The sequence below is a fragment of the Panthera uncia genome, chromosome F1 (assembly GCF_023721935.1).
Source record: "Panthera uncia isolate 11264 chromosome F1, Puncia_PCG_1.0, whole genome shotgun sequence".
In the NCBI taxonomy this organism is placed as follows: Eukaryota; Metazoa; Chordata; class Mammalia; order Carnivora; family Felidae; genus Panthera; species Panthera uncia.
Window position 1 is genome coordinate 67,139,880 of NC_064813.1, and position 22,772 is coordinate 67,162,651.

The following is a 22,772-nucleotide window of genomic DNA, read 5'->3' on the forward strand; positions in this document are numbered from 1 at the left end:
CACAGATCCTTTCATCTGGTTATTTAAGACAGATCCCGAGTGGCCCTTGACTCTTCCTTCCCCCTCACCTGCTACATTCAGTACACTGTTGAATGCCATGTCAATTCTTGTGAATGTCTCCCAACCCATTTTTTACTATTCCCATGGTGATTTTCACCTAGACCTTCATAGCAATTTTCTTCCTTCCTTCTTTCCTTCTTTCTTCCTTCCTTTTGCAATCTCTAGGGCTTGAAATCATGACCCCAAGATCAAGAGTTGAATGCTCTACCAACTGAGGTAGCCAGCAGCCCCTCACATTTTTTTTTTAATGTTTATTTATTTTTGAGAAAGAGAGAGACAGAGTGTGAGCCAGGGAAGGTCAGAGAGAGAGGGAGACACAGAATCGGAAGCAGGCTCCAGACTCTGAGCTGTCAGCACAGAGCCCGAAGCAGGGCTCGAACTCACAAACTGTGAGATCATGACCTGAGCCAAAGTGGGACCTCTAACTGACTGAGCCACCCAGGCGTCCCTAATTTTTATTTTTTTAAATGTTTTATTTATTTTTGAGAGATAGAATACGAGCAGGGGAGAGGCAGAGAGAGAGGGGGAGACAGAGAATCCGAAGCAGGCTCCAGGCTCTGAGCTCAACCCACTGGGCCACCCAAGTACCCCAGTTTCTTTTTTCTTTCTTAACTTTTTATTTATTTTTTTAACAATTTTTTTTAACGTTTATTTATTTTTGAGACAGAGAGAGACAGAGCATGAATGGGGGAGGGTCAGAGAGAGGGAGACACAGAATGTGAAACAGGCTCCAGGCTCTGAGCTGTCAGCACAGAGCCCGACGCGGGGCTCGAACTCATGGACCACGAGATCATGACCTGAGCTGAAGTCGGACACTCAACCAACTGAGCCACCCAGGCACCCCTTTTCTTAACTTTTTAAAAAATGTTTATTTTTGAGAGCATGCTTGAGCACGTGTGCAAGTGGAGGAGGGGCAGAGAGAGGAGGAGTAAGAGGACTTAAAGTGGGCTCTTTGCTGACAGCAGAGAGCCTGATGTGGGGCTTGAACTCACAAGCCATGAGATCATGAGCTGAGCCAAAGTCGGACGCTTAACCCACTGAGCCACCCAGGCACCCCTGTATAGCAGTTTTTTAATGGGTATTCCTACCTCTGATATCACCCCTAGCTGGAACCATATTCTAAAAACTACAGAAATTGTGTGTTTACTGTTTAAATTCCTTTGGTGGCATCCCATTGGTTTTAAGGTAAAGTTAAAACTCCTTAATATGGTTTTAATAGGGCCCTCCATGACAGAGATCACAAAGGGGGTGATCTCTAGCCTATATCTTGGTTTGTGGTCTTTTTATTTTGGCGTGCAAACTTTCCATTTATTTATTTTTTTGACCTTTTATTTATCTACTTATTTTAGAGAGCGAGAGAGCATGAATGGGAGGGGGGAAGAGGGAGAGAGAGAGAGAGAATCTTAAGCAGGCTCCAGGCTTAGCACAGAGCAGATGTGGAGCTGAATCCCATGACCCTGGGATCATGACCTGAGCATCAGTTGCTCAACTGAATGAGGTGCCCCAAAAACTTCTTTTTAATTGAGAAATTTTATTTATTTTTTACTTATTCTTTTTATTTGACGGTTTCTTTTTTTTTATTACTTTAATTTTTTTAAATGTTTATTTTTGAGGGGCGCCTGGGTGGCTCAGTCGGTTAAGCGTCTGACTTCAGCTCAGGTCACGATCTCATGGCCCGTGAGTTCGAGCCCCGCGTCGGGCTCTGGGCTGATGGCTCAGAGCCTGGAGCCTGCTTCTGATTCTGTGTCTTCCTCTCTCTCTGCCCCTCCCCCGTTCATGCTCTGTCTCTCTCTGTCCCAAAAATAAATAAACGTTAAAAAAAAAATTAAAAAAAAAAAAGAAGAAAAAAAATGTTTATTTTTGAAAGAGAGACAGAGTGTGAGCTGGGGAGGGACAGAGAGGGAGACACAGAATCAGAGGCAGTCTCCAGGCTCTGAGCTGTCAGCACAGACCCCGACCATGGGGCTTGAACTCATGGACCAGGAGATCATGATCTGAGCCTGAGATGGATGCTTAACCGACTGAGGCACCCAGGTGCCCCTTAATTTAAATAAAACCTAGGATTTCTGCTTCTCTAGGTTATATGAAAATCTGACAGGGGCATCCGGATGGCTCAGTTGGTTGAGCATCCGACTTAGGCTCAGGTCATAATTTCACTGTTTGTGAGTTCAGGCCCCGAGTTGGGCTCTCTGCTGTTAGCCTGCTTCGCATCCTCTGTCCCCTTCCCTCTGCCCCTCTCCAACTTGCACTCTCTCCAAACAGAAAAAAAGAATCTGACAATGATTAACTGGGACAGACTACACCATTTAGACCATGCTTTTAATTCTTCTGTTTCCCTCCATTCACTATTATTTCATATTCAGCTTAATAGGCCTGTGTAGGGGTGCCTGCGTGGGCTCAGTTGGTTAAGTGTCAGACTTCCGCTCACGCCATGATCTCATGGTTCATGAGTTCAAGCCCCATGTCAGGCTCTGTGCTGACAGCTGGGAGCCTGGAGCCTGCTTCGGATTCTGTGTCTCCCTCTTTCTCTGCCCCTCCCTTGCTTGCGCTCTGTCTCTCTCTCAAAAATAAATAAACATTAAAAAAAAATGCTGTGGGAATTTAATTTTGTGACTCTACCTGAATGATTGGCCCAAGACAACTTTTCCAGTTGCAGGTCTTGTCACTCTCTCTCCATTATGTATCAACCACACTGAACTTCCAGTTTCTAGAAAATGCATTCTTCCTTTTTGCCTCTAAGTTTCCTTTCCATTTGTTTATTTTCATTGTTATAAACAAATATAGTTTCTTTTGTCTATAAAACTTTGTGTACTCAGTGTGAAACATCACTTCTTCAGGCCTGTTTTCCCCTTTCATATATATTCTCAGAACTCCCAAACTTCCCAGGTCATAATATTCATCATATTTTACTGTTATTATTTGCTCGTTTTATCACATTATAAACTTTGAGGGCAATGATTATGCCTACTTTGTTCACAACTGTTGCCCTAACATCTAACAGAGTGACTAACATGTTGTTGGCAGAAATAAGTATTTGTTAAGTGGTGTTTGGGTTACTTCTAACAATTTTAGGTTTACATTCATTAGTAAAATATGTCCATTTTTTTCAACAATATTTACTCAACAGTTTTTTTTTTAAGTTTACTTATTTATTTTGAGAGAGAGTGCAAGTAGGGGAGGAGCAGAGAGAGAGAGGGGGAGAGAGAGAATTCCAAGCAGTCTCTGCACTGTGCAGAGCCCAATGCAGGGCTCGAACTCAGGAACCATAAGATCATGACTTGAGCTGACGTCGGACACTTAACTGACTGAGGCACCCAGGTGCCCCTCTTTTGTTTTCAATATTAAAAGAATTTTTTTTAAGTAATCTCTACACCCAACATAGAGCTTGAATTCATGACCCTGAGATATCAAGAGTGACATACCCTGGGGCACCTGGGTGGCTCAGTCAGTTAAGTGCCTGACTTCGTTCAGGTCATGATCTCACAGTTCGTGGGTGCTGACAGCTCCTGGAGCCTGCTTCAGATTCTGTGTCTCCCTCTCTCTTTGCCCCTCACCTGCTCATGCTCTCTCTCTCTCTCAAAAATAAACAAACATTGGGGCACCTGGGTGGCGCAGTCGGTTAAGCGTCCGACTTCAGCCAGGTCACGATCTCGCGGTCTGTGAGTTCGAGCCCCGCGTCAGGCTCTGGGCTGATGGCTCGGAGCCTGGAGCCTGTTTCCGATTCTGTGTCTCCCTCTCTCTCTGACCCTCCCCCGTTCATGCTCTGTCTCTCTCTGTCCCAAAAATAAATAAATAAAAAAAATAAATAAATAAAAAATAAACATTAAAAAAAATTTTTTAATAAAAACAGTGTGACATACTGTACCAACTGAGCCAGCTAGGCACCCCCTCAGTTTTTTCAATAATATTTAATACACAGTGATTTTTTTTTGTACACTGTATGGCATTTCTGGCAATTTGACACTATTCTAGAATCATTCTTCAATCCCAAAGATCCTGCTTTTTAAAAAATAATACATTTTAAAATGAGCTCTCACCATCACCTCTTTATTTTTATTTATTTTTTTAATGTTTATTTTTGAGAGAGAGAGAGAGAGAGCAAGAGAGGCAGAGTGCAAGTAGGGGAGGGGTAGAGAGAGGGAGACACAGAATCTGAAGTAGGCTCCAGGCTCTGAGCTGTCAGCACAGAGCCTGACGCGGGCTCAAATTTGTGAACCGAGAGATCATGACTTGAGCCGAAGTCAGATGCTTAACCGACTGACTCACCCAGGCGCCCCACACCCTTACTCTTTTAAAAATTGGTTTTATTTTGATATTTTTGCCTAATTATTAATTGCTGTTCATCAAGTTCAGATTTGGTGTGGAAATTGTAATTGACACCTACTGTACTCTTTTTTTTTTTTTTAAATAAAGCTTCACTAAAAAAATTTTTTTTTAATGTTTATTTTTGAGAGAGAGAGCACAAGCAGGGGAGGGTCAGAGAGAGAGGGAGACACAGAATCTGAAGCAGGCTCCAGGCTCTGAGCCAGCACAGAGCCTGACGTGGGGCTCGAACTCACGAACTGTGAGATCACGACTTGAGCTGAGGCCAGATGCTTAACCAACTGAGCCACCCAGGCACCCTGACACCTACTATACTCTTAATTTGGTGAGGCTAGAGACAGTTCTTGGGTTTTCCTAGTTTCCTTAATACCTAGTCAAGAGATAGTAATTCATCTTTTTTGTGTTGGGATTAAAATGTGGATTATATATGGTCCGAAATCGGAGAGTCTTCATTGAATATATTGGAGCACTTAACCATTTTGGAGGAAAAGTTATCATTAATAACTTTCTTAAACTGTTTATTTTGGAATTATAGATTTACAGGAAGTTATAGAAATAGTACATAGGACAAGATGTACAGATGGCCAATAAACATAAAAACATGTTCAACATAATTAGTCATTAGGAAAATTCAAATCAAAATCATAATGAGATACCACTTGACACCCACTGGCTGAAAATAAAAAGGACAGACAATGATAAGTATTGATAAGCATGTAGAGAAATTTGAACCCTTACACACTCTTGGGGGGAATGTGTGTAAGTGAGTAAACGGTGTTGCTGCTTTGGAAAACACTTGGCAGTTATCAACAGACAAAATATAGAACTACTGTGTTACCCAGCCATTCTGCTCTTATGTATATATGCAAGAAACATGAAAACATTTTGACTCAAAAGCTTGTGCATGAATGTTCATAGCATTATTTATAGTAGAAAGTGGACACAACCCAAATGTTCATCAGCTGAGGAGTAGATAATAAATTATGGTGCATCCATATTCCATACAATGGAGTATTTGGCAATAGAAAACAAGTACTGATATATGCTACAGCATGGGTAATTCTTGAAAACATTATGCTGAGTGAAAAAGCCAGACACAGGCCACATGTTGCATGATTGCATTTATGTGAAATGTCAAAAACAGGCAAATCCATAGACAGAAAGCAGTAAATATGGTCACCTAGGACTGGGGGAGGGAGTGGTCAGCTAGGGATGGGAGAAGGAGTGGTCACCCAGGACTGGGGGAAGCAGTGGTCACCTAGGACCGGGGGAGGGAGCAGTCACCTAGGGCTGGGAGAGGGGAGTGGTCACCTAAGGCTGGGGGAGGGAGTGGTCAGCTAGGGCTAGGAGAGGAAGCGGTCATCTAGGGCTGGGGGAGGGAGTGGAGGGCTTGGAGAGTGACAGCTAAGGTGTAGGGTTTGGTTTTGGTGTAATGAAAATGTTCTAAAATTGATTGTGGGGATGCATGAAAAACTGAATGTACTAAACATAATGCCCTTAATATTTATCTAAATTGTTAACATGCATCAATATATAATTTAAAAACTGCTGAGTTATATTCCATTGTATTGATACACTAGAGTTTTTTTAACCATTCAGCTATTGAAGGACATTTTTTTTCCCCTAGTATTTGGCTATAATAAATAAAGTGGCTCTGAACCCTTTTTATTTTTAAGTTATTTATTTTGAGAGAGAGAGAGGGAACAGGGGAGGAGCAGACAAGGAGAGAGAGAATCCCAAGTAGGCTCTGTGCTCTCAGCACAGAGCCTGACACAGGGCTTGAACCCACAAAACTTTGAGATCATGACTTGAGCCAAAACCAAGAGTTAGACACTTAACCAACTGAGCCACCCAGGTACCCCAATAATTCTAATAATTTATCTATAGAATCACTTATATTTTATATCATATCATCTGTAATTGACAGATTTGTTTCTTTCCTGTCCTAATCCAATACCCACTTTTTCCAATCGTAATGCCTTTTACTTTTTTTTCTTGCCTTATTCACAATCTCCAGTACAATGCCAAACAGACATGGTAATAATGTTTCTGATCTCAAAGGAAAGCTTTTTCTCTGTTAAGTGTGATGTTTAGTTTCTTTAAACAATATGCCCTTTCAGGGGTGCCTGGGGGGCTCAGTCAGTTAAGTGTCCAACTTCAGGACATGATCTCACGGTTCATGGGTTCAAGCCCCGCATGGGGCTCTGTGCTGACAGCTCAGAGCCTAGAGCCTGCTTCAGATTCTGTGTCTCCTTCTCTCTCTGCCCCTCCTCTGCTCACACTCTGTCTCTCTCTCTCTCTCTCTCTCTCTCTCTCAAACATAAATAAACATTAAAAAAATTTTTTTAAAGGTATGCCCTTTCAAATTACTGAAATTTCCTTTTATTCCTAAGTTCCCATATCCTAGATGAATGAATGTTATATTTCAGTGTATATTTCCTGCAAACGTTAAGATGATTCCGTAATTTTGGGGCACCTGGGTGGCTTAGTCAATTAAACGTCCAGCTTTGCAGGTCATGATCTCTGGGTCTGTGAGTTCGAGCCCCGCATCGGGCTGTGTGCTGACAGCTCAGAGCCTGGATCCTGCTTCGGATTCTGTGTCTCCCTCTCTCTCTGCCCCTCCCCTGCTCACACTCTGTCTCTATCTCTCAAAAGTAAATGTTAAAAAAAAAGATGATTCTGTAATTTCTTTTTCTATTGTGAATTTCAGTAATTAATTTTTTAAGTTTATTTATATTTAGAGAGAGAGAGAAAGAGCACACAAGTAGGGGAGGGGCAGACAGAAAGGGAGACTGAGAATCCCAGGCAGACTCCATGTTGTCAATGCGGAGACCAACTTGGGGCTTGAAGTCCTGAACTGTGACGTCATGATCTGAGCCAAAATCAAGAGTCTGACGCTTAAATGAGTGAGTGATCCAGGTGCTCCTGTTACTTTCTTTTCTATTTTTTGGAATAGTTTCAGAAGAATAGGTTTTTAAAAAAATTTTTTTAATGTTTAAGAGAGGGAGAGGGAGAACGAATGGGGAGGGGCAGATAGAGAAGGAGAGGGAGAGAATCCCAAGCAGGCTTTGCACTGCCAGCACAGAGCCTGGTGTGGGGCTCGAACTCACAAACTGTGAAATCATGACCTGAGCCAAAGCCAAGAGTCAGACACTTAACTAAGCCACTGAGGCACCCCCAGAAGAATAGGTATTAATTCTTCTTTAAATTTTTGGTAGAATTCACCTCTGAATCCATCTGGCCCTGGACTTTTGTTTGTTGGCAGTTTTTTGATTACTGATTCAGTTTCATTGTTGGTAATCAGTGTGTGCAATGTTCCTATTTCTTCCTGTTTTAGTTTTGGTAGGTTATATGTTTCTAGGATTTAATCCATTTCTTCTTGGTTGTCCAATTTGTTGTCATCTAGTTATTCATAATATTCTCTTATAATTGTATCTCTGTGGTTTTGGTTGTTATTTCTTCTCTTTCATTTGTGATTTTATTTATTTGGGTCCTTCCACTTTTCTTTTGGATAAGTCTGACTAGAGGTTTATCAATTTTTTCCCCCAAAGAATCAGCTCCTGGTTTCATTGGTCTGTTCTCTTGTTTTTCAATTTCTATATCATTTATTTTTGCTCTAATCTTTATTATTTCCTTCCTTTTGCTGGTTTTAGGTTTTGTTTGTTCTTTTTCTAGTTCCTTTAAGTGTAAGATTAGATTGTTTATTTGAGATTTTTCTTGCTTCTTGAGGTACACCTGTATTGCTATAAACTTAGAACCACTCTTACATCCTAAAGGTTTCAAACCATTGTGGTTTATTTTCATTTGTTTTTGTGTACTTTTTTATTTCTTTTATTTAATGGTTGACCCATTCATTGTCTATTTAACCTTCACATATTTGTGGTCTTTCCAGATTTTTTCTTGTGGTTGACTTCTGGTTTCATAGCATTGTAGTCAGAAAAGATGCATATGACTTCAGTCTTTTTGAACTTGTTGATGCTTGTTTTGTGGCCTAATATGTGTGATCTGTTCTGGAGAATGTTCCACATACACTGTAAAAGGATGTATATTCTGCTGTTTTGGGATAGAACGCTCTGAATATATCTGTTAAATACATTTGGCCCAGTGTGTCATTCAAAGCCATTGTTTCCTTGTTGATTTTCTGTTTTGATGACCTGTCCATTGATGTGAGTGGTGTGTTAAAGGCCCGTAATGTTATTGTATAGTAATTGTAATATCATTGTATATTGTATTGCATTTGATAATAGTCAATTAGTTCCTTTATGTTTTTTATTAATTGTTTTATGTGTTTGGGTTCTCTCATGTTGGATGCATAAATATTTACAATTGCTGTATTTTCTTGTTGGATTGTCCCTTTTATTATTGCAAAGTGCTCATCTTTGCCTCTTGTTATGGTCTTTGTTTTAAAGTCTGTATTGTTACTTCAGCTTTCTTTTGACACCCATTTGCATGATAAATATTTATCTGTCCCTTCACTTTCAGTCTGCAGGTGTCTTTAGGTCTAGAACGAGTCCCTTGTTGGGATCCTGGCTGGCTCAGTCAATAGAACATGCGACTCTTGATCTTGGGGTTGTAGGTTCAAGCCCCACATTGGATGTAGAGATTACTTAAAATAAAATCTTAAATAAACAAAATGGGTCTCTTGTAGGAAGCATATAACTGGGTCTTTGTTGTTGTTGTTTTATCCATTCTGTGTCTTTTGATTGGAGCATTTAGTGCATTTACTTTCCAAGTCATTATTGGTAGTTATGTATTTATTGCCATTTGGTTACTTGTTTTCTGGTTGTTTCTGAAGATTTTCTCTGATCCTTGTCTTTCCCTCTTTCATCATATGCTGGTTTTCTTTAGTGATGTATTTGGATTTCTTTCCTTGTATTCTTTGCTTATTTATTAGTGGTTTCGATTTGTGGTTGCCATTAGGTTTGTATATAACCTCTTCTGCATAAAGCAGTCAATATTAAGCTGATGGCTGTTTAACTTTGAACCCATTCTTTCTCTTCTCCTCCCCATGTTTATGTATATGTTGTCATATTTTAGATCCTTTTATTTTGTGAGTTTCTTGAGTGAGTTTTTACAGAAATATTCATTTTTACTTCTTTTGTATGTTCTACTTTACATACTCTCACTAATGGTCTTCCCTTTCTATTCATAGAGTCCTCTTTAGGTTTCTTGTAGGGCTGGTTTAGTAGTCATGAACTTCTTTAGGTTTTACTTGTCTGGGAAACTCTCTCTCTCTGCTTCCATTCTGACTGAGAGTCTTGCTGGATAGAGTATTCTTGGCTGCAGGTTTTTCTCATGTAGCACATTGGTCATGCTACTCCCTTCTGGCTTGGGAAAAATCTATTGATAGCTTTATGGGTTTCTCTTGTATGTAATTGTCTTCTTTTGTCTTGCTGCTTTTAAGATTTTTTCTTTTTTTTAATACTTTTTTTTAATGTTTTTGTTTTTGAGAGAGAGAGAGAGAGAGGGAAAAGAGCACGAGTGGGGAGGAACAGAGAGAGAGAGGAGAACAGAGGATCCAAAGCAGGCTCTGGGCTGACAGCAGAGAGCCCAACATGGGGCTTAAACCCACAAACCATGAGATCATGACCTGAACCAAAGTCAGACACTCAACTGGCTGAGCCACCCAGGTGCCCCTTTAATAATTTTTTTAATGTTTATTTATTTTGAGACAGATAGAGTGTGTGAAAGTAGGGAAGGGGTAGAGAGAGAGAGAAAAAAAAAAAATCTCAAGCCTGCTCTGTGCTGTCAGCACAGAGTCAGACATGGGGCCTGATCTTATCAACCATGGGATCATGACCTGAGCTGAAATCAAGAGTCAGACCCTTAACCGCCTGAGCTACCCAGGCGCCCCTAAGATTTTTTCCTTACCACTCTATTCTGCCATTCTAATTACAATATGTCTTGGTGTGGATCTGCTTTTGTTGGAGGTTCTCTGTGCCTCCTCGATCTGGATATCTGTTTCCTTCCCCAGATGAGGGAAATTTTTAGCTATTATTTCTTCAGAGGAATTCTCTGGCCCCTTTTCTCTTTCTTCTTCTTCTGAGATTCCTATAATACAAATGTTTTTACGTTTGATGGAGTTACGGAGTTCCCTAAGTCTCTTCTTGTTTTACGTAATTCTTTTTTTTCTCCCGTTTGTTCAGCTTCATTGGTTTCCATGACTCTGTCTTCTAGGTCACCGATTCGTTCCTCTGCTTCCTCCAGCCTACTGTTCATTCCATCAAGCATGCTTCTCATTTTACTTATTGAGTCCTTTATCTCTGCTATGTTATTCCTTATCTCTGTGTTAATGGTCTCACTGGTGTCCTCCACTCTTTTCTCAAGTCCAGCGAGTATCTTTATGGTCATTACTTTATTTTTATGTATGTATGTATGTATGTATGTTTATTTTTGAGAGAGAGAGAGATGGAGTGCAAGCAGGGAAGGGGCAGAGAGAAAGAGGGAGACTGAATCCAAAGCAGGCTTCAGGCTCTGAGCTATCAGCACAGAGTCTGATACAGTACTTGAACTCACCAACCATGAGATCCTGACCCGAGCCGAAGTCGGACGCTTAACCAATTGAGCTGCCCAGGCGCCCCTATGATCATGACTTTAAATTCTCCATCAGGCTTGTTCCTTCTATCTGTTTCACTTAGATCTCTGACTGTGGTCTTGTCCTGTTCTTTCACTGGACAGATTCCTCTGTCTTCTCATTTGGTCGAAGTCTCTGTGCCTGTTTCTGTGTACTAAGAAAGTCAGCTACATCTCCTGCTGTTGAAGGTAATGGCCTTATGAAAAAGAGGTCCTGTAGTGCCCTGCTTCATAGTGTCCCCTGTTGCCCAGGGCCTGGCGCTTCCGGGAGTATCTCCAGTGTGTGCTGCCTGCATGTACTCTGCTGTCGTGTCCTGGCTGCTTTACCTTCCAAGCCAGTCGTCTGCAGAGGCTCTCTGTGCCTGTTGTGGGCAGTGTTTGGTCCCTGGCCTGAACGTGGCAGCTTTTAAGTAGATGTGCTCTGGTCTGCTTATGAGATGAAACCTGTTGCCGCCACCGCCAGAACCCAGGCCTTGCAAAACTCCTGGGTTGAAAGATGTGGTGTGGGCAGGAGTTCGGACCGCTCTTCTGGGGTTGGGAGCTTGCTGTGCTGGGAGTGGGGCGAGCGTAAGTGGCAGCGGTGGTTCCTCTGGAGTGTGAGGGGGCGGGGCTTGGTGTAAGCAAGTTAGGTAGCGAGTGTGGGCACTGCACTGGTTCCCACAGGTGCCCTGTACTTACCCTGAGAGGCAGGGGAGGGAAACGGTGCCTGCTAGTGCCTTTGTTTCTGGAAGGGTCTCTCTGTGAATGCCGCCTCTCTGGGATGCAGTTGGAGAAGAGCAGATAACCTCCCCACTGTGTGTCCCAGATGCTCTTCAGATCTCTTTTTCCATGCTGTGTGTCTGCAAGCTGTTTGCTCTGCTTTCTGTCCAGGAGCTGCTCGATGCCCCCTCCCCCCAGCTCCCAACACTCTCCCCTCCCATGCCCATCGACCTTTAAAACTCCAGGCCTTAAGCCCCAGGTTGCAAGTACTCGAAATTCAGCCCCTCTCACCTTCTGCTTTCCCAGCCAATTGCTATGGGGAATCATTGTCTCCCTGTACTCCCCTGTACGCTAGTCTGTCTCTCACCCTTCTCCGTGACTTACTGCGGCTCCCTCCCCACCACAGTGGCCACAATCTGTTTCCCTCCCAAACCATGTCTTCCTATTTTCTTCAGCATGGCTTCTTTTCCACCCCTAGTTATGGAGTTTGATCTGGTAGTCTTCAGGTCGGTTTTGGGGGGTATTTAGGAGGATCTGGTAGTTATATTCATGGGAATATATTCTGGGTATATTCATGGGACGAGCTGAGCCTAGGGTCCTCCTAGGTTGGGGTCTGCCACTATCTTCCCTAGCCCCCAGAACACCCATATCTTATAGCAGAATGATGTTCTCTTAAACTGAAAGACTTATTTTCAGTTTATGATCCAGCTACTTTAAAGACTGAGGAGAAAATTCAGGGCCATTATCACAGATGTGAGAATGTTAATAAATATTTCAGGGGTGCCTGGGTGGCTCGGTTAAGCATCCGACTTTGGCTCAGGTCATGATTTCACAGCTCATGGGTTTGAGCCCCATGTCGGTCTCTGTGCTGACAGCTCAGAACCTGGAACCTGCTTCAGATTTTGTGTCTCTCTCTGTCTGTGCCCCTCCCCTGCATCACACACTGTCTCCCTCTGTCCTAAAAATAAGTAAACATTGCAAAAAATAAAATAATAAATATTTCATATTTCAGGGCTTCTTTAAAAACCAGATAGATAAAAAAAATTGATTGATTTTTACCTTTGTAGGGAAAATGCCAAGATAGTTGAGTGGGGGCAGTTGTTTTATCTCTATACATTCCCCCCAATCTTGCTGTTTCTTTAATGATGAAAGGACTGTCTTTTTTTTTTTTTAATTTTTTTTTAACGTTTATTTATTTTTGAGACAAAAAGAGACAGAGCATGAACAGGGGAGGAGCAGAGAGAGAGGGAGACACAGAATCTGAAACAGGCTCCAGGCTCTGAGCTGTCAGCACAGAGCCCGACGTGGGACTCGAACTCACGGACCGTGAGATCATGACCTGAGCCAAAGTCGGACGCTTAACCGACCAAGCCACCCAGGCGCCCCAATGAAAGGACTGTCTTAACCCTAGCACCTTTAATGTTCCTTTTATTCTGAGTAGCTTGGCATATCCCTTTGTCTTCATAGTTTACATATTTAACTGATGGTTGTTCAAGGGTCTTTCTTTCTGAAACTATGGTATCTCTTCTTATGTTGATAAAACTTTGTTATGTCAGGAAATTTTAACAATTTTCCCAGATGGTGATACTTATTTTAACTCTGATAAAAGCCCTTTCGTTATTATTGGAGTATAGAAGCTGTGGTTCTTCAGTGAATAGGAATATTTATTTACTTCTTTTATAGAAAGAAACTGGTTGCATAATTCATTAGCACACCATTTTGCTGATGTTTTGCAAATAAATGAATGTGGATTGTAAAAAAGTCCTTATAAAATCTGTTTTGCACCCTTTTCCCTATAGAATAAAAATATTCAGCTTATAAAATTTCCAGTTGTACATCAGCAAGAAGTGAAGATTTATTTCCCTATCAAGCTTACACCCAACTTTCTGGCATTTCCTCATCATCCTATGGGAATATTATATCGTTATAAAGTACAGGTATGGTGTTCTATAATACGAAAAAATTTACAAAGAGATAATTCAGTTTCTCTGATAGCTTAATTTATTGAAATTTGGTTAATGTTTAAAAATTTTCCCCCTAATCCTAGTAACATAACCCAGTTTCTGGTGACAACCAAGTTGTTGTTGAATACTATCATCTTGATAAGACATGCTGTACTTTCTGTCTCTCTTCCACATATTCATTACTTGTGACTTTTGTAAAGTTTTGTCAAGCTCCCTTGTGCCCTTTTTGACATTTTGTGATAGTGCCATTACATAAACTCCCTTTGGTATTTCCCTACCCAAGTGCCTACTTTCCTATAGCATCATATCTTCTTAGCATGTCCAGAAATAATTTCTTCTTTTTTTTTCTTTTGATGTTTGTTTATTTTTGAGAGAGAGAGAAAATGAGCAGGGGAGGGGCAGAGAGAGAGGGAGACACAGAATCTGCAGCAGGCTGCAGTCTCTGAGCTGTGAGCACAGACCCTGATGTGGGGCTCAAATTCACGAACTACAAGATCATGACCTGAGCTGAAGTCAGATGCTTAACCGACTGAGCCACATAGGCGCCCCCAGAAATAATTTGTTATATAGTTTTATTATTTCTTAAACTTTATTTCACTGGATTTTACTTCTTTGCTTAAATTTCATTTTCCTCCATTGGCAGTTAAATATAAATAGGGTTGTTATTTTTTCACAGGTAGAGGGTGGCAGTGGCAACTTCACTTGGACCTCTTCTAATGAAACAGTGGCTGTGGTGACCACCAAAGGAGTAGTGACTGCAGGCCAGGTCAGGGGGAACAGTACTGTTTTGGCCCGAGATGTACAAAATCCCTTTCGATATGGAGAAATTAAGGTAAATAACTCTCCAAAGATCCTTATTATCACCCCTGAGACACTGCTGGCTAAATTTAAGTACAGAACAAATAAAAATAATAAATTTAAGTACAGAACATGTTTTGTTTTTTTTTTAATGTTTATTTATTTTTGAGAGAGAGAGAGAGAGAGAGAGCGAGCACAAGCAGAGGAGGGGCAGAGAGAGAGAGGGAGACGCAGAATCCGAAGCAAGTTCCAGGCTCGAACCCACGAACCATGGGATCATGACATGAACTGAAGTCAGATGCTTAACCGACTAAGCCACCCAGGCGCCCCAAGTACAGAACATGTTTAAAAATCTTTCTACTCCAAATTGGGTATTTGAAAATGAGGCTCAAATTCAATCTGAAAGTACATATTCCTTAAATATTTCTGGACCTTGGTTGAATCCTGCTTCACTTCACAGCCAGTTACTGAATGGGTATTCTTGTTTCCTTATCTCTCAAGTGGAGATAATGATAGTATCTACTTCAGTGGGTTATTGTCAGAATTAAATGAGGTAAGGTTTTTTCAATGCTTGGAATATATTCAATAATTAGTTATCTATTTTTGTTACTGTACTTTGTTATTATCACATGACCTTCGTAATAACTTTATTTTTAGTCTCATATTGCTTGTCTTGATTAAAAACTTCTTTTTACTATATAATCGCATTCTTGTTTTTCCTCCACTTTTGATATATGTTAATGTGTGTCGTCCCCTGAAAGACTTAGCATTTTCTTATCATTCAGTGAACATTTACTAAGTACTCTTAAGGCACTTAACTCCATACTAGATATCATAGGACATTCAAAGCAACATAACATATCATCCCTGCTTTAAAGAATCTAAATTCTATTTGGGAGATCTATTCACATGAATTTAAATAACATTTTAAGGGAATTATGTGAGTTATTTTAAAGCAGTATATGATTGAGAGCTACTTGAATTGTGTAGTAAAAGTATTATTAATATATAAAAGAAAAATCCTTGTAGATTTGACTACTTAGAGACTGTCATGAAGAGATGAGAATTTGAACAAGACTTTGAAAGATAGAGCCAAACTAAGGCCTAAGGATCAAACTCAACCTGCTGCTTTTTTGATAAAGTTTTATCAGAACACAGCCACCCTCATTCATTTATGTATTGCTACTTTTAAGCCACAACTAGAGAGTTGGGTGTTGTCTCAGAAACTGTGTGCCCCCCCTTCCCCCCCCCCAAAAGCCTAAAATGTTTGCTGTCTAGCTTATTCCAGAAAACTTTTGCTGATTCCCACAGTAGATAGTGGAGAGCCATCCCAGGTTTTTAAGGTCAGTAATATGGTAGAGCTTGTGTTTAGAAAGTACCTGATTATTTTTTTTGTCGGTCACAAGTATAATATTAAACAACAACAAAAAAAGGAATGGAAGATATTTGCTAGTGCTATGTACTAGTAGATTAGAATTGATCAAAGGGAGAAAGGAAGGAAAAGTGTCCAGTTAAGCCTGACTTAGTAATATGGTATTGAGAATAGAGAAAAGGGGGAAAATGAAGTGTTATTTTGCAGGTAGACTTAGTCAGATTTGATGCCCAGTGGAGTGGGGAAGACTGAAACATTTAAAGACAGGGGTTTCTGCAGCTTTGGCAGCTGGATGAATATAAAATGCAAGAAAAGGAAAAAGGAAAAGAGGAAGATGATGAATTCAGTTTTGAATACATTTAGTGTGACTCACCTGCGGAGCATCTGGGTGAATATTTGTTATTGATAATAGGGTTCTGAAGTACAACTGAAAGATTAGGACTAGAAATAAACATTTGGAATTATCAGGATATGGTTGGTCATTGAAGTTTTGGAACTGGGTAAGGTTTCCGAGGAAGAGCGTATAGGCAGAAGAGAAGGTGAACTCTGAGTAATATGTGTCATTTTAAGGGATGTAGGCAGAACAAGATGAACTAGCAGAAGGACCAAGGAAAGTGACAGAAAAAATAGTCCCTTTGGGCTACCATAACAAAATACCACAGACTGGGTGGTGTGTAAACAACAGAAATTTATTTTTCACAGTTTGGAGCCTGAGAAGTCCAAAATCACGGCACCAGCAGATTTGGTGTCTGGTGAGGGAAAATTCCAGATTCATAGGAGGCTGTCTTTTTTGCTGTAACCTCACATGGTAGAAGGGCTAGGGAGTTCTGTGGGGTCTCTTTTATAAAGGCACTAATTTAATTTCATTCATGACCTGATCAGCTCCCAAAGTCCTCACCTCCTAATACCATCACTTTGGGGAATTAGGATTTCAACATAGGAATTTGAGGGGGGGGGGGACACAAACATTTAATCTATAGCAAAGACAAAAGATATTTTTTAAAAGATACTGAGAAGAGGAAGTGCTTTATATCTGAGGTTAGCAAAGTTTTTCTGTAAAGGGCCAGACAGTAAATATGTTAGCATTTGTAAACCATGTATATATACTCTCATATTCTTCTTTGTTGTTGTTTGTTTTAAAACCTTTTAAGGATGTGAAAACCATTCTTAGCTTACAAAAACTAAGAAAATTGGGCACTGGCCATCATTTGCCAGATTCTTGCTGTATGGTGTTAGATGCTTTAGACAAATCAGTTGACGAAGGAATGAAATGAGTGACATGATTAACACTCCCTCCCCAACACACAGTATATGATACATATTTTTGTACACAAAACATACATATGTGTTTACGTATGTGTGTATTTAAATACTTAAGGAACGCTTTCTTTTCTTCTTAGACTTTCCTGACATAACTTTCTTGAAAGATTAATTTTTTCCCTCTAGATATATGTCCTGAAACTGAACAAAATGGAACTGTTACCATTTCATGCTGATGTGGAGATTGGCCAGATTATAGAAATCCCCATTGCAATGTATCATGTAAATAAGGAGACCAAAGAAGTCATCGTGTTCACAGACTGCTCTCATTTATTGTTGCATCTGAACATGGATAAGCAAGGGGTCTTTACTCTTCTCAAGGAAGGTAAGAGTAAGCCTTTTATTTTCTCCTTTCTTTGTCTTCGAATGAAAGGACCAACCATCAATTCAGAAACTACAAACTATAGTATAAATTCACATATTACCTTTCTTTGTAGTACTTTTATTTATTCCATCAACTGCCTTGTTATGATGTAATTTAAAAACAAAGGCACAGAAATTGAATAGCATTTTCAGAGTCCTTGTAGCTATTCCTTCAATTCCTATGAAGATCTTTCTAATCTCAAGCTTCCTCTTTAATATATATATCATACATCTTTCTAAGATAGATGTAGTGACATTATTAAATTTATTCAAAAAAAGAAAGTATCTTTTTCTTTCTTTTTTTTTTTAAATGTTTGTTTATTTTTGAGAGTGGAGGAAAGGCCAGAGATGGGGGGACAGAAGATCCAAAGTGGGCTCCGTGTTGTCAGCGGGTTTTGAATCATGAATGGTGACATCATGGCCTGAGCTGAAGTTGGACGCTTAACTGATGGAGGCCCTCAAGGCACCCCAAGAAAATATCTTTTTTTTTCTTTTTTTCATTTTTGAGAGACAGAGAGCATGACGGAGGGAGAGGCAGAGAGAGAGGGAGATACAGAATCCGAGGCAGGCTCCAGGCCCCAAGCTGTCAGCACAGAGCCCGATCTGGGGCTTGAACTCACGAACCATGAGATCATGACCCGAGCAGAAGTTGAACACTTAACTGACTGAGCCACCCAGGTGCCCTGAAAATATCTTTTTCTAATGAAAAGAGAATATGAAAAGAGAATATGAAGAAGCTATCCATAAAGACCAACATCATTTTCTCTTACCAAACATTATGTGTGATCCTGATTACTATTGTCTTTTAATCAGTAATAACAGTGGGTAGCATCCAACATTTACTTAGCTATTTGCTATTTGCTAGGCTCTGTTCTGAATACTTTTCATATATTAGCTCATTTAATTCTCACAGTACATCTGTAATTTGGACTTCTCCCTTGCCAAGTGTACTATATAATATCTCTTTTGGAATACCTGGGTAGCTCAGTAGGTTAAGCATCTGACTCTTCATTTCAGCTCAGGTCATGAGCTCACGGTTCGTGGGTTCGAGCCCCGCCTCGGGCTCTGGGCTGACAGCGTAGAGCCTGCTTGGGATTCTCATCTCCCTCTCTCTCTGCCCCTCCCTCACTTGTGAGTACTCTCTCTCTCTCCTGTGTCTCTCAAATAAACAAACATTAAAAAAAATAACGTCTCTTTCCTCTTCTCTGTTCTCAAGGTGTGTCTCCTAATTTTTAGGCCCTCACTATCTCTCACCTAGAATATAACAACATCCTCCTAATGCTGCTTGCCTTTGATAATCCATGGCCACCACATGGAGTTTCATGAAACTTACTTTCATTACTTTTCCTGCTCAAAAATTGAGAGGCTTCTCACTGCTGGTGGAATAGAGCTGAAATCCTTAAAGTTTATGTTCAAGGCCTCTACAAGAAAACCCAGTGTGCCTTTTATAACTTCATATTTTGGCTTCATATATGTCTCTAGCCACACAAACTGCTTAAGTGAAAATTTCCCGTATAGCCACCCTTCACGTACTCCTGAGTATCTCATTTGTATTTCTGTCTTTGCTCATTCATCACTTGAGATACATCTTATACATGTCTAAATCTTCCTTTACCTCTCCAACTAGAAGTAATCTTTCTGTTTTCTAGACTTCCATGTTTATCATTTTCTTTTTTTAACTTTTATTTTAGAGAGAGAGCATGAGCAGGGGAGAGGGGCAGAAGGAGAGAGAGAGTGAATCTCAGGCTCCAGGCCCAGTGCAGTGCAGAACCCAACCCGGGACAAGATCTTATGAACCATGAAATCATGACCCGAGCCAAAATCAGGAGTTGGACGCTTAACTGACTGAGCCACTTAGGCGCCCCTGCTTATAATTTTCTATTAATACTTTAATTTATGTAAATGTTCACTTTCCCGTTCTAAACTATAAATGCCTTTGCTGATATATATGTTATGTTCCTCACTGAACATAAAATTGTGTCTTACCTGATACATGTTAATAGAAGGAGCAGATTTTTATATAGATTTGATATAAACATTTGGGGCCTAGTAGTGTATGAGATCAAGATGTTTTTTAATGTATTAAAATTCTTATATTTCTATAGACTGATCCCCATTGAGAACTGACTGCTTATTACCCTAATGAAGTCATGTTTTTTTGATTTGCAGGTATTCAAAGACCTGGACCAACGCACTGTTCTAGTACACATATAGCAGCCAAATCTCTAGGCCATACTCTGGTAACAGTGAGTGTGACTGAGTATGAAGAGTATTTGGAGAGCAGTGCCACGTTTGCTGCTTATGAACCCCTAAAGGTGAGGCATTTCATGGTAAGGAACTGGCATATCTTTTCATGGAACCCACTGTGTCCACTTAGAGTCTTGCCAGCTGTCTGTGATTTCTGTGAAAGATCGGTTATATTTGTGTTCTCTTTATTTACCACTCCTTCACTCCTAGCTCTACAGTTCTGTCATCAAGCCTGAGTATCAGGGAGTGTACTCCCTCATGTGTCTGCCACAGGAATATCTTCAAGCTCTATCAGCAAGTTGTAGGTCTTTTCATTTCTTTCTTCTTTTTTATTGAGGTATAAAATATGTATAGTAAATTACATTAAGTACGCTGATCTTAAGGTACTATTTGAATGTTTACATGTGCATATATACCTGTAAACATGACTCTGAACAAGATATTGAATATTAGTATGGTCTCTTTTAAAGAACTCTGAAAGAAAACTTGATTCTAGAGAGGGAGGTCGTCATCTTTTACCCTTTATACTTCAAGATTTTCAACAGAACAGTCATTATGGAGGGCCCTAAGGACTGGCCCGTTATAACTGGGACACTACGGCAGGTGGCAGTTCAAAACAAATGTAGAGCCTGGGATGCTTTCATAGTGGATCCCTTCAAGAACTACAACTGATGTCTAAAAGTTCTTGCTAATAGATACACATCCCGACTCAGTGACTCTTGGGACAAGGAGACACTCAATGGGGGGGAATTAACACTAATGAAAGAGGCAAGGTAAGTTGTTAATTGTAATTTTGCATTTTAAGTTGGGCTTATTGCACGTTATGCAGCATAAGTATTAAACATATGGTTCAAACATATTTATTTGTTCTCAGTGGATGAATCTTCCTACTTGCTTAATTAAATGAAAGTACTTGGCTGTGGTTCATTGTCATTTCATTAGGTTTTCTATTTTATGATTATTCCTAGCCTTATTTTATATTTATTGAGTCTCCACAAATCAGATCTGCATGGATGAAAACCATCGTTAAAGGAGAGGAAATAAAATGATGGCTTTCCTTTTCTTTCTTTTCTTTTTTAATTTTTTTAGTGTTTATTTTTTTTAATTAATTAATTTATTTTGAGAGGGGTAGCACAAGCAGGATAGGGGCAGAGAGAGAGGGGAGAGAGGGAATCCCAAGCAGGCTCTGCACTGTCAGCACAGATCCAGGTGTGGGGCTTGAACTAACGAACTGTGAGGTCATGACCTGAGCTGAAGGCAGATGTTTAACCAAATGAGCCACCCAGGCACCCCTTAAAGTTTATTTTTGAGAGAGAGAGAGAGAGAGAGAGAGACGAACATGAGTGGGGGAGGGGCAGAGAGAGAGGGAGACAGAGAATCTGAAGCAGGATCCATGCTGTCAATGCAAAGCCTGATGTGGGGCTTGAACCCATGAACCATGAGATCGTGATCTGAGCCGAAGTCAGATGCTCAGCCGACTGAACCACCCAGGCACCCCTGATGGTTCCCTTTTCTGTGTAGTGCTTTGGTCATAAATTTTCCCCTTTACCTTCTTAAAAGAGTACATGTGTTCTACCTTTGTTATCAATATTACGTTTCAGTACGTGGTATAGTTCTCAATTTGTCCTTGTACATGGAATTTACATTCAATTCAGTTGATCTGGTTAATTTTGAACTATATATTTAGGAGAAAGGAATAGTTTGTCTTGCTTTCTCAAGGAGGCCCTCTGTGAAACCTTTGACTAATTCTGTTTCTCCTATTAGAGGCTTGTGTGCACACTGTAGTGTGCCTTTTTGTAATGCTCATTATTCTCTTTACCAACTTCAAATCTGTCTTTCTCAGACCGTGAGCTCCACTGTGAGGCAGGACCTCATTTGACTTTTTATTACTATATCCCCCAATGAGTCATCAATGAATACTTGTTGAATTGACTTACAAATACATTATTTAAGAGAGTACTAGACACAGGAATGTTTAATTTTAGTAATTTCAATTATCAGTATGATTGACTAATTCAGGAAAGAAATACTAAGACATGATTTGTTTACATTTTTAGAATGATTGCTCAACTCTGTACTTCATTTTGCAACTTAGTCAATATTGTAGACACTGTGTGGCACAGGAAAATAACCTACACTTTGATAATACTTTATTCTCCTAAAACAAGTTTGTTCATCTATAAATAGGATACCAATCTTGACTGTACCCCTTAAGTGAGAGTTCTTTGAAAAATAGGATGAAGTGTATAGATGTATTACTTTATATATTTAGGACAAAAGTTATTTGCTAATTTAATAGAATATCCATTTAATGGATAAATTCTTAGAAACATATAATCTTCCAGAGCTGAATCAGGAAGAAATAGAAAATCTGAACAGCATGATTGCTAGTAATGAAATTGAATCAGTAATCAAAAAACTGACAAAAGTCTAGGACCAGATGAGTTCACATGTGAATTCTACCAAACATTTAAGGAGGAGTTTATAGTTATTCTTCTCAAACAATTCCAAAGAATAGAAAAGGGAGGAAAGCTTCCAAATATATCCTACAAGGCCAACATTACCATACTACTAAAACTAGACAGAGACACCACAAAGAAATAAAACTACAGGTCAATAGCACTGATGAACATAACTGCTAAAGTCCTCAACAAAATATTAGCAAAGGGCATATAACAATAGATTAAAAGGATCACTCACAAGTGGGATTTATTCCAAGAAAGCAAGGATGGTTTCGTATTCATAAATCAATGTGATACACTGCATCAACAAAACACATGATAAAAATCATGATTATCTTGAGGGTGCCTCAGTGACTCAGTTGGTTAAGTATTCCATTCTTGATTCTGGCTCAGGTCATGATCTTACAGTTTTGTGAGTTCAGGCTCTGCGCTGATTATGTGGAGCCTACTTGGGATTAGCCCTCTCTCTGCCCTTCCCCCTGCTTATGCTCTCTCTCTCTCAAAATAAAGAAATAGACTTTAAAAAAAAAATCATGATTATCTGAACAGATGCAGGAAAAGGGTTTGACAAAACTCAATATGCATTCATGA

At 40.0% G+C, this 22,772-nt stretch overlaps 1 protein-coding gene across 5 annotated transcripts in view; it reads left to right on the plus strand.

Moving 5' to 3' along the window:
- NUP210L (nucleoporin 210 like) overlaps window positions 1-22,772 on the plus strand; it is an 87,616-nt gene that overhangs the window by 18,356 nt on the left and 46,488 nt on the right. For all 5 annotated transcript variants that reach the window (XM_049634925.1, XM_049634928.1, XM_049634927.1 and 2 more), the window contains 4 exons: window positions 13,455-13,592; window positions 14,296-14,451; window positions 17,236-17,434; window positions 19,642-19,787. In XM_049634925.1, the coding sequence (XP_049490882.1) occupies window positions 13,455-13,592; window positions 14,296-14,451; window positions 17,236-17,434; window positions 19,642-19,787 (639 nt within the window). The remainder of the gene's footprint in view (window positions 1-13,454; window positions 13,593-14,295; window positions 14,452-17,235; window positions 17,435-19,641; window positions 19,788-22,772) is intronic.